This window comes from Gopherus evgoodei, chromosome 11, assembly GCF_007399415.2.
Source record: "Gopherus evgoodei ecotype Sinaloan lineage chromosome 11, rGopEvg1_v1.p, whole genome shotgun sequence".
Lineage (NCBI taxonomy): Eukaryota > Metazoa > Chordata > Testudines > Testudinidae > Gopherus > Gopherus evgoodei.
The window spans coordinates 52840032-52853246 of NC_044332.1; the positions used below are offsets into that span (position 1 = coordinate 52840032).

Consider the following 13215-nt stretch of genomic DNA (forward strand, 5'->3'; position numbering starts at 1 on the left):
TTATGTTTTAGCTATAAAAGCCACTTAACATCTAACTACTTCAGCTATCCTTCCTGTAGAGTATTTGGTTATATACTATTAGCTCATAGTTTAAAAATCTTTAAATAATGCTACATGAGGTGCACCTTTTGGAAAAAACAAAAACTTTTTCAGAAAGTTTCTGCAAAACACACTGATTCATTACAAATTTCTAAAAGGAATCAAAATAGAAATATGAATGTTATGTTCATGATTAGGGAGAAGAACTGATACATGCAGTGTGTTCTGAATCGATCTATTAGTTACCTCTTAGTGAAAGTGCCCTGTAAAATTTTATAAGATTGCATATAAAAATATCATGAAAATACATTGTATTATGCTGTGTTTGGTCTCCTATCAGTTTTGGGAATCAGACTATTCTCACATCCATCTCCCATCGCAAATAAATTTTAATATTAAAAAGGAATTACAAACGTGGATGGATTCTGAAGGACCTCAAACTGAGGCTGACAACTAACTTACAATTTTATTTCACCTCTTGTATCTGTATTAATCCTTACATTCTTTACATTTTTAGAGCCAGCGTATGAGACATAGCAACCACTCTACTGAGAACTCTCCAGTTGAACGAAGAAGTCTAATGACCTCTGATGAAAATTATCACAATGAAAGGGCTCGGAAGAGCAGGAACCGCTTGTCTTCCAGTTCCCAACACAGCCGAGATCATTACCCCCTTGTGGAAGAAGAGTACTCTGACTCTTATCAGGACACTTACAAACCCCATAGGAACCGAGGATCGCCTGGAGGATATAGCCATGATTCACGACATAGGCTTTGAGTTTAAGAACCTGGGGAAAAATAGTATTCATTAGCTGACAACTTGCCATAACATAGCTAGGAAAAACAAATCATCTTAATTTAGCAGGTGTAACACGGTTTTACTGTAGTTACAAGCTGCTGCCATTTGATGCTTAAAAAAAGGGAGGAGGGGAAGAAATTCACCATGCCCTGATGTTAGGAGGAAATTAGCTTGCCCAATCATATTGGATTTTTTTTTTTAGTACAGCATTTGCATTTATAGCAGTACCTTTTTTCCTCATTAGATATTCAACACATCAGTTTGTAATTTAGGGTACTTATCAAGGCACATATAAAACAATTTCCTGTGCTGGAAATTCCAAATGACCAGTTCCAGTTGGAACCAATTTATAAACCAATTCTTGTTGGAATTTGGGTGAACTGACTGGAAAGTCAACTTGAACAAGTTGCAATCAATTGTTTAAAAAAAAAAAAAAGGTGCAGATGAAGAAATAGAAAATTAACCACTATCAGCCAAAAATCAGCCACAGTATTTGTTTGCTGGAAGCTAAATTTACGCTCAAGGTTAGAATAAAAACATTTAAATGTATATTCACTTTTCCTGAATGGCTTTTTCAGACTAACCAAATGTACACCATCTGCAGTGCCAAATATCACAAATTAATGCAGCAGTTACAAAGTACTTTCCTGTTTGACATTTTTTTAATTTTTTTCTCCTGATACATATGTTGCAGCAATTTTTTTTCTTTTGTTTAGTCAGTACTGATACCTTTGTTGTGGTCAGCAATGATGATATGAACTTCAGCAACATGGAAGAAACTAGTAGGAGTATGAACAAATCCAAGCTAAGCAGGAATGAAGAGTGTTAGAATACGTCTGTTCTTTCTTTGGTTCATCATCACAAAATCCCATATCAGTAGAGATATGATCCATTTTCTCCCTTTCTCAAATGTTCTGCCTTGTCAAATGGAAATTGATCCATTCTCCCAACAGCACATGTACAGCATGTACTGTATTTACATTCCCACACAATTGAATACCTTCACATTACATTTTTCAGTCTCCCTTTTTGAATGTCTGAAAATTCCAAAATCATACAAAAACCCTCCATAACCACATCATTTAAAATTTATTGATAAAATCAGATTTTTTTCAAAATGCCAGTAAATTATAGAACAAAGGTTCTGAAAGATACAGCTTGCAATAAAAACAGAATAGAGTACCAGAGAAGGTCTGCTCACTAAAATTATAGAGCTGACATTTTTAATTCAAAGAACTATGATAAAGTCTTTGGAGATTTTGCTGCCTTACTTCTAATGAACACTGCTTTTCACCTACTGACTCTTCAGTTTTTTTTTTAATGGATACATTTATATAGTTAGACCTTATATCTTACATTATCATTGAAGCCTTAGATCTAATATGATTGAAATAATTATTGTAATTGACCATTTTATACAACACACTGGTGTCTTTAAGCATAGACTCTTTCTAAAACACCCCAGACTGAGCATGCATTTTCTAAAATTGATAGAACTATGTGTAAAATATCGTTTTATGCTGGTTCATGTCAAAGCTGTTTTTTGAAAATGTAAGTAATTACGTTTTTATATTTTTCTCTTTCTTTCCCAAAGCCTCCTGAGAGGTAGGTTATAAAAGCATGTAGCACTAAACAAATTTTCTGAACATTATGATATCTTCTACTTTCTGGACCAGTTTACAAAGATGCTTTTGATATTTTTCCATGCTAGTGAGCCTTGGTATCTGCTTGGTGATGACAACTAGAAATGTAATTCACTGCATGTCTGGTACAATCAAAAATAATACATGTCTCTAGTAGCAAAAGATAGTGGATGTAACTGGCTTTTTGGACAGGTTTACTGCATAAAAGACACCTTTAATGATCAGTCACTAGATGATTCAGTTGGGCCAATTGTCAACAACTAAAACATAAAATACTTGCATCCACTGGAGTAATAAAGTTAAGAATTAACAAATAGGGTCAGTTCCTGCTGCCCTTTTTCAGGTTAAACTCCTATTGATCTCAGTGGGAGTTTGGCCTGAGGAACTAATGTAGGATCAGCCCCCTAGTGGGGGAATATGCTGCCATTTCTAATATTTTATGCTATAGCACAGTGGAACATTTTCCAATAATATTTACGAGTCTTTGTTACATGTACAGCACATATCTGCATGAAACAGAAGGTATTAGGCAAAACATTTTTCTATAAGCTTTGACAGTTTCTTTTTGTGTGCATTAAAGTATTAATTGCAAAGAATGCACTGAAATGTATAAACCTAGTTTAGACAGCTGTTTATCTTTATTCTGTAGTAGGATTAGGAATCACATCATTAACTGCTTGAAGATATTTGCATTTTATGACAGGTAGCTGCAACACCACTAACATTTTCTAGTAAATGAGATTATTGCTTTATCATTTCAGAGACAAAAATGTCATTTATTTTTAAAGCCTTTTAGAGCCTTGTTTTGAAGTCTTCCATGTCATGCTAGTAAAGAGAGAGATCCCCAGAACACACATGCACAAAATCCACCTACTGCATTGTCTGAAGTGCCAAAACCACTTTTGTTTAACATTCTTATGAAAATAACCTGTTGAAAGGAGTTCTGTATATGTCTTGAAGGAAAATTTTTAATGTTTACCTTAATTCTGCAGGTTTATTTAAGTTTACCTTCCTTTTTTGTATGATTTATATCCCCTCATTCTAATACTTAAATGTCATCAAAGTTTGCTTGTTTTGTTTTGCGTTTGTTTTGCAGGGAGATATACTCTGAAAGTATACGATTATATCAAATACTGACAGGAATACATTTCATTGTGAGTAAATGCTATTGGGAGTTTTTCTTTTAGAAATATTTTTTAAAAAACAAGAAAAATAATAAGAGTTGCAATGCTGATTAAGCCATTTAAATTCATAGTATAAACCATGTATTAGAACTTCTTCAATGTTAGCCAACCATCTTGTGTGGTTTTTTTATCCAATGGCTTTATGTGAAGATGTGAAATTAATGTAGTCCTGAATGAGTAGGAATAAGACTAATTTTCCAATCCTGCTATAATTTCTCATGATTATTATAACCTGATTATAGTAATGATCAGGGTTCTACTGCTACGCTCCAGTATATACACAAGTATTTATATAGAAATGTTTATAAAATGTTGATGGTTCTTTGTTATTTTTATAGGTTTTTATTTAAGACTTTTGGGGTTAATGATAATTTAGGCACTGATAGACTATGCTGATATGACAATCTCAGTGACATGATCATCTAAAGACAGTATGCTTCAATACATTCATTTGCCTGACTGTAATTGAAGAACAAATTCATTTTAAAATATGGTGCATATTTATAAGAATTGTAATTGTTCCCCTCAAACTTGAATTATTATTTTTTAATTTTACAGATTTTTTTCATCTCTTTTGCTATTTATGTAGTTGAACATTCTCCCCATGGGACAGGCAGTTGTAAATTGGGTACATTTTATGACTGATACAATATATTAGAAAATTATTCTTTAAAAAAAAGAAGATAACTAAAGCTGTTTTGAAGTAATTTTAACTTAAATACTGTTGGCCATATTATGCCATCATTTTCTAAACAAAACTTTCTGTTGAGTTTAGTGGATCACTCTGCTTAGAAAACCATGTACAGTATGACCCTAGGACCTAGATTTTGCCCTCAGAAGTTAGTTTCCCATTGAAATCAGTAGAAGTTGCACCCTGACTACTTATTTTTGTTCTCAGTAAAGCAAGAGTAAATTTTGTAGCAATAGCTTTTGCTATTTATGCTACCTCTTTGCTAGAGAACATTGAGCCTGATTCTGATCTCCCATATTTCTGACTTATACTGATAAAGCCAGATATAAATCAGGAGCACCTGAGATTAGAAAAATTCCCAATGTCTTCAGTAAACACACGCCAATAAATTATACTCAGAATGTTAGTGTTGGCTTTGCTGCAAGTGGAAATACACTTGACTACGGGCTTGTCTACACTACACAGCTAGGTTGACATAAGGCACTTTATGTTGACCTCCTTATGTCAGTGTCTACACTGCAGCCTTCCTCTCTTCAGTGTAAGTGCCCTACTACACCAACATAATAACTCCATCTCCACCATAGGGATAAGGTCTGTGTAATTAGGGTGATGCCCTGTCTGTGTAGACATTGTGTCCCTACATCCACTGTCTTGTCAATTTCACAGCAGGAGCCATGAAACTGACAAGAAAGCCCCTGCTCCCCTGGAGAGCTGGGCAGCTGGACCCTGCTCCCAGCTGGGAGCCGGGGTGAGAAGCCCAAGTGTTCCCCCCACCTGCTCCCTGTGAGGTGCCTGCCTGGCTCCCAGTGGGGAGTGGGCAGCAGGGGGATAAGAAGGGCAGATGGACTCTGCTCCCTGGCACCAAGAAGACATGGGTGGCTTCCCCCCACTCCCGGTGGGGAACAAGGAGCAGGGAAGGGGGAGCCTGTGGAGAACCCAGGAGATTGTGGGCCAGCCAAGCTTCTGGCAGGGTGCTGCTAACGGAGCTGAGAGACTGGGCTCTCAGCTCCCCACACTGCCCTTCTTAGGTTGGTGGAAGTGCTCCTGGTGAGGACACGCTCCACCGACCTAAGGAGGTTAGTGGGGACGTGCACCACAACAGTAATTACTGTGATGGCTGTAAGTTGACCTAATATAGGTTGTGTAGGTTTGTAGTGTAGACATACCTTGTATTTCCCCCCAGGTTTTAAAGCTCCTTTTACAGTTGATGTTTGGGTATTTCATCCTCTCTTTGCTCCTTGCTTTTTAAGCTAGTGTTTGTGAGAATAAAGATTGCAAGTAGGAAGGAAAGTTATGTTAAGAACAAGAAACTACTGGAGAGTGAGTGCTTATGGCAGTTCTTTTCTGTGCCACAAGCTACTTGCTTCTATAGATAATGGTAGCTACTGTAAGGGTGTACAGGTCCATAACTTCAAAGTCAGTTCAGTTTCAGACTAATCTTCAGAATTCACCTTGGTCTCAATTCCACATCATTCTTTGAACTTCCCTGTGGTTCACAGACCTCACTAATGTTCCTATGTATCATTCTCAGAAGCACACACTTAATAGTCACAATATCATATTGTATAGTTACTTGAGTAAGCTAGGGCAGTTGGCTATTTGATCAGTCCATTTGCTTTATATAGGAATAAATTAAATTTATCCCTTGCTCATATATTGATTTCTGGATTCAGCAGTCATGAAACTTGGCCATGACTCCATGTTGTTCTTGATTTTTTTTTTTTTGAAGCAGAGTACACATCCTGACTGGTGAATGAAAAATTGGATGCAAAATTGTGTACAGTAGAATCAGATTTATGCAAACTCCTCTCATCCATTAAAAAAAACCTGTTGTTTGAAAATTGGCTGTTTCCCAACTTGCATGATTAGTTTAGATTAATGGATTCAGCTATAATCTATTTTGCTCCAGTAATCTCTCATGCCTTTAGAGTAGTTCAACTGATGATAATGGGGCTACAAAATACAGTTACCTAGCCAAGTCCAAATTTGGTGAAAGCTATCTCCTGCTATCTTTATACTTTATTGCCAAAAGGGAATACAACCTTTGAAGAGCAGTCATCCATATTGGCCTTGTTCTGTGTTTATTTAAGCCCAACATACGCTATATAGAAAAAGAATGGTACATTTTGATAATATCATAGAAAATATTGTATCTAAATGAATGAATTTGGACAAAGGGCTGTAAACTTATCTAGGATCAAAAGCTTGTAATAATTAATGGAGGCAAACATATTTTTCTGATTTGTGGAATATGCTAATATATACTTCTAGAGAAACTTCCTCCTTTCTTCAATTTCTGTGATCCAAGTGAAGTGTTTTGGGAGAAGATAGAAATAATAATGATAATAAACTTAAAGAGTTTATAATTCTTTTTAGGTACATCTAGTAGCTATTTCCTTTGAAATTATGGTGGCCAAGGTGAGAGCAACCATTGACACCTTTTGGCTTGGTCTTAGTGCTGCTTCACAGTAGACTTGCCTTTTTAGTACTGCCACTACAATTTTTAAGCAATGAGCTACTGTTTGTACTTTCTAGGGCTGGGTCCTGAAAATGCTTACTGCTGACCATCAGGCTTATTAATGTTAAGTCCAGTAATAAGTAAGCATTTGCAAGTTCTGGCCTACTGTGTTGCATACTGTTTATCATATGCCTTACAAATATTTTCTGGGACATTATTAAAAAGAGAGCATTCTATTGCTAAAATAACCCTTTGTTATTACTTCTACTCTGTATTACTACTAGAAAATAAAGTAATGTAGCAAGAAATTATATTGTACAGTACAAAATTATAATATATATATTTTTTGCCAATAATATAAAAAATAGAGCAAGGAAAAAAAGCACATTTGTAATAGCACAAATTTACAAGAAATCCATGTTACATTTGCCATTGCATTTTTGAAAAAGTAGGTACGTTGTTGATCCAGTTTCAATGGATTTATTGCATTTTCCATCATTTTAACTTGCTGCCTAAAACTTCTCCAGCAATTTATTTTTCAGCCTTGCAATTTGCATATGTAATTTGTTTTTTCCATGAAATTTTATCCCTCTTCAATGTTAACTCAGTAAAAAAAAATCAGTCTTTTAAAATTAGAAAATTTGTTATACTCATTTCTCTTATTTCTGTTTCCAAATTTTGAAATCATATGACTTTAAGTAAGGTCTTAATTAGTGCTCATTTATAATTTTTTGGCACAAATGACTGAAGAATATGCCACTAATCATATTTGTAGTCCAAGGTCTGTAATGAAAATATCTCAAACAAAATGACATCCTGGGGCTATAAAAGCATTTTCCATTGCATTCTATTATGCTATTGGGGAGAGGGCTAGAAATATGTAAAAGCTACTAAAAGGTCCCTACTAGCCCACCTAAAACTTCCAGTGAAATCACCGGGAGTTTTATATATGCAAGGAATGCATGCTCAGGCCTAAAATATGTATACATTTGAAATAGGCATGATTCTTCTCCCATGTACACTGGTGAAGTCAATGGTGTTGCATTAGTGTAAGAACAGTGCAGGAGGAGAATCAAGCCAAATAAAATTCTGAATGTGCACTAAAAATAGATATGGCAAAATAATGTGGTGAAAACAATCATCCAAACTCTGAACCATGGTGGACCTTGGGCTATTTACCTCCCAGTCAGTCTCTGATTATTGGCCAAAGCTGTTTCCACTGACATTGCAGGGAGCTTTCCCTCTTACATCAGTAGAGGCCAGTTCAGGCTAATTATGGCAGAGAAAATTATTGCCTTTATTAAACCAAAAGAGTACAAATTTATATTTTCTTTGTTGCTGATTTGCCCCTTCCTATTTTTACTTATATAGATACTGTATGTGTAGCATTCTACAAGGCATGCTGGGTAAAATATACTATGCAAATGTGTACAGTGTTGCATGTTTTGCTCTCCCTCTGCTTTAGTGGCTTTCAAGGAAAAAAAAAGTGGTGTTATTTTTGTGAACAGAAACATTAACAAAGAAAATGCAGACCGCATGCGTACAATATCCTAATTTCTATGGATTTGTTTTATGGAATTTAGATGTATAAAAATGAACTGCATTAAAAAATTTTCTACAATAAATGAAAAACTATCTAAACATAGTGTTTAAAGAATTTTAGTCTTTTAAGTCTATTCTTGAACTGTACACACCAGCTCTAATTCTCAAAAATTTTAAATGTATGAGACAAAGCCTTCAAAAGGTTGGACAAATGCTCAAAATGATAAACAAAGAACAGCAGAAGACGTTCACAATTATGTGGGAATTAAAGATTCCTTTAACTTCAGATTCAACATTCTGCCTGATATAAATAATGTACAGTTAATAATCAATGAAACTGAGAGAAATGATGTACATTTGGGCCTACAATGTGAATGATGCAGTGTTCAGGAACATATGGCCCCCAATGCTTGCAACACAGAAGTGCAGCAATTTACTATAAAATCAGTCTCTATATTCCATACATTAGTGTAAAACTCCTACTTAAGGCCTAATCCAAAGACCACTGAAGTCAATGAAAAGACTCCCATGGACTGCAATGGGTTTTGGATTGTCTTTGATGTGCTGGTCTATCAGATTACAGCCCAAAGCTAGTTCAATACACAAGATTAGCAAATTACAGAAGAGTATGTGTGGTATGAAGGACTGTGGGGAGGAGTAGAGCAAAGGCAAAATACTGTTTATGCTACCCCTGAAATCTCCGTGAGAACTTGTGATGTTCTTCCCCTGTTGGTCCACTGGGGAGCAAGATTTCTTTCTCCACAGACTAGACTGTAGGGCTGACTTTTCGGAGTTAACCAAAATGTCCGGAGTAAATCACAACCACTTAAAGTGTGAGGTAATCTCATCTGTGCCCACCGGAGTACATTCACCTATAACTACCAACTGCAGGCAATACATGCACTGTGTACACCCCACTCAGCCCAGTATCCTACCACAAGCCCTGTAAATTGCAGGCTAGCAATTTACATGCCCCCATCTTATTTCATTACAGTGCCCAGTCCCTCCTCTTCTGGACACCCACAACATACACCAATCTGTTGCCGCCATGTTAACTGGCTCCTCCCCCTGTTAACTGGTTTCAGCTCATTTCAACACTCTCCTTAGCAGAAGGCACGGAGACAAGTCTCTAGTAAAACCAAATTGAAGTTTATTTAACAAAGCTTGATTAAACATTCAAATAAAAGCAAATAAAAGGTTTTGGAAACAAGGTTACAGGTAAACAAAAAACATAACATGCACTCTATACACACGCGCATGCAGTTTCTTCTTTTTTTTTGTTTAAAACATTTTTTAATTCAATCAGTTTGACTAAGCAGCACAAATGAGTCATGATCCAGAGGCAGACACATGTGAGTTGTGCTCTGAGCTTGTTGATTAATAAAGTGCTGTGAGATTCTGGTATGAAATGGGATGTAAAGTGCAAAATTATATAAATATTATTTTGTATTTCTTCATATTATCCTAGAATAGATGCTAGAGATGGGAAAGATTTATTAAGCCAGTTAAGCCATCCCCTCTGCCAGTTCAGGCTTTTTCCTCTTCACTGCTTTGAAAATCCTGGAAGCCTGTAGAAGAAGATGGAAATAAGAAGGAGCTGTTAGCCAAGCTGCTTCCACTAGTGGGTGACCACTGCATCAGAGGAGAAGGAGAAAAACAGAAGTCACTCCCAGGAACAGAAGCATCAAAAAGGAACCAGAAGCCATCATCTGGACCAAAGCCCCATCCAGTGAGAGAGGAATGTCCACATTAGAAGTGGACTGGAAGGAAGATCGACGCATACAAGAGAGAAGGAGATCAAGCAGCAGGAAAGCCATTGGGAGGCAATCCAGGGGGACCAGGCAGCATGTGCAGTGGGAGAGGAGTACCAGGCAGCAGAGGAATAGGTGAGAAAGGGAGCAAGTGATAGAGAATCATGTGCATAGGAACAGAACAGATGGGAGGAGGAAATGCAAAGCAAAAGAAGACTGATTAGGGTTTTCAAAAATGACACAACACTTATTAGATAGCTGAAGTACCTAGATGTTTTTCTATTATTACTCTTCCATGTAAGCAATATTTCTAGTTGCCACAAGGTATTGTGTCAATGCCAACGGAATTGTAAGTGGAAGACTGGGTCGGGCAGCAGTCAGTGAGACAAATCCTATTAGGGTGTAAAAATGTTTGAGAATCCTCTGCCTTAGATGACCTATAAAATTATTTTCTTTTTTTAGTGTCTCATTAGAGATGGACAATGTCAAATCATCATGCTGTATCACACATTTAATGCTCTGTATCCATTAAAAATCACCCACAAGAAAGTTTATTATAATGAGACTACTGATCTTGAAAAACTTTAATTTCTCTGAAATGAAAATATATGCCATGTTAAAGAGTCTCCATTATTGTTGGTCAGTGTTAGCAGACACAAAAATTGCTTCATGCAAAGCAACTGGATGTATGTGCTTTTCAGCGGTCTTGAGGAAACCAGTGCAATTGCTCTTGTATCACACAAGTGCAGCATTTTTTTTCATTTGTTGAAGGTAGTCTGGAACATATTTTAGAAATGTTAAATAACCAATACAGCCAGAGTAAGAGGGACAATTGGCACATTTGTCATGTAAAACTTGACACATGCACTATGGTACACTCTGTTTCTTTGTGGCATTCAAGTGATTCTAAAGTTCTTTGGCCTGGTCTACACTAGGGGGAGGGAGGAATCAATCTAAGTTATGCAACTTCAACTGTGTGAATAACATAGCTGAAGTCAATGTACTTAGATCAACTTACCATGGTGAGTCGACTACTGTCGCTTCCCCATCGACTCTGCCTGCGCCTCTCGTCGAGCTGGAGTACAGGAGTCGACGGGAGAGTGCTCGGGGATCGATTTATCACATCTAGACTAGATGCGATAAATAGATCCCTGCTGGATCATTTGCTGCCCACTGATGCAGCCGGTAATGAAGACATACATTTCCAAGTCACTTTTAATAAAAATCTATTATAGCACTAAAAATATTTAGGGGATCAGAAAAACATTGCAAAAATGATGCAAGCGGCTTGAATGAGAGTCTTTACCTTTACATCATGATTGCTAATTTAAACTCTAGATAAGTAGGATTTAAATGCATGCTCAGAAGTGGTAGAATAAACATTTGATTGACCTCAAAAGTTACAGTAAACATCCAGCTGATATCAAAGTTTGAGGTTTTATTTTAAATGAGAATTGCAAAGATGCTTTCTGAAGTTAAAAAACAAACTGTGTTCTGCTTTTGATTTTGATGTTACCCATCTATTCATATCTTCCAGTAAGTTGGTAATGGTAAATTTACAAAAATCCTGACCTTTTCAGAGAACTCATGGTGTGCTCATAGTTTACCATACCTAGTAACTTTATAAATGTAAACCTACTTACAGATGAGATTTACTTAAACTGAATGCAATGCAAGTACTACAGAGTGGTCTTAGAAATTTGGGCCCTAATGTCAAAAACACATGTATGTTTATAATTACAGTCAGTAATCCTACTGAAGTAAAAAAGACTACTGATAAGAGTAAAATCACACGTGTGTAACAGGATTAGAGTTTGGGGGCCAAATTCTAGCAGGTTTTATGCATTGGAGTTGCTAAGAAACTCACAGCCAACATGGGGAGAACAGGATGGAAGTTGTCTATGCATATTGTGTCTCTCTCCATAACCCATACAGACAATTTCATAGGATTATAGAAATGTGTGGGTTGAAGGGACTTCCAGAGATTATCTAGCCCATTCACTACACCCTGAGGAATGATTAAGTACACATAGACCATCCCTACCAGATGTGTATCTAACCTGTTCTTAAAGACCACCAATGACAGGGCTTCCAGACTTCCCTGGGTAGCCTACTTCAGTGCTTAGGGCCAGTGCTTGGCCCCTAAATCTCCTTTGATGCAGACTAAACCCATTACTACTTATTCTATACTTGGTGGACATGAAGAACAAATTGAGCACCATCCTCTTTAAAACCTTTTATATATTTAAAAACTATTGTCATAATCCTTCCTCTTACCTCTTTAGTCTTCTTTTCTCTAGGCTAACATGCCCAATTCTTTCAACCTTTCCTCATAGGTCAGGTTTTCTAAAGCTTTGATGTCTGTTGTTGTCCTCTGGACAGTCTCCAGTGTGTCCACATCTTTCCTGAAGTGTGGTGCCCAAAGTTGGACATAGTACAGTACTCTGTACAGTACTCCAGCTGAGGCCTTACCACTGCTGAGCAGAGTATATGTGACACTTACTGTTACATCCCAGAATGACATTTGCCATTTTTGCAACAGCATCATGTTGTTGACTCATATTCCATTTGTTATCCACTATCATCCCCATATCCTTTTCTGCAGTACTGCTCCCTTGCCAATTATTTCCAGTTTTGCACTTGTGCATTGATTTTTCCTTCCTAAGTGTACTACTTTGCACTTGTCTTTATTGATTTCAGACCAGTTTCCCAAATTTATCAAGACTGTCTTGAATGCTGTTCCTGTCCTCCCAAATGCTTGTAACTTCTCCCAGCTTGATTTCATTTGCAAATTTTATGCATTTTGTCTATTCCATCATCCAAGTCATTAATGAAAATATTGAATAGTAGTGGACCCAGGCTAGACCCCTGCAGTACCCCATTTGCTATATCCTTCCAGTTTTACAGCGAATTATTGTTGTATCCTCTGCAACAGAAACCGCAGAAAGGCATTCTAAGTCGCAGCCTGGGGGCAAATGGTATGGTCACATGTTTACGTGAGTGTAATGCTACCTGAGATACCTACACAGTGCAGATTTCTGGCCATAATACTTACAAACATTATCGTTACATTTAAAGCATATAAGTGGAGCAAGTGCATTTCATTTC

The 13215-nt window shown here is 36.8% G+C and overlaps 1 protein-coding gene across 4 annotated transcripts in view; it reads left to right on the plus strand.

Annotated features, from left to right (window-relative positions):
• CACNB4 (calcium voltage-gated channel auxiliary subunit beta 4) overlaps positions 1-8404 on the plus strand; it is a 200287-nt gene extending 191883 nt beyond the window's left edge. For 3 of the 4 annotated variants that reach the window (XM_030580538.1, XM_030580539.1, XM_030580540.1), the window contains one exon: positions 557-8404. In XM_030580538.1, the coding sequence (XP_030436398.1) occupies positions 557-817 (261 nt within the window). In that variant the 3' untranslated portion in view covers positions 818-8404. The remainder of the gene's footprint in view (positions 1-556) is intronic. The other variant, XR_004002658.1, reaches the window with a different exon arrangement.
• Positions 8405-13215: the final 4811 nt, after the last annotated feature.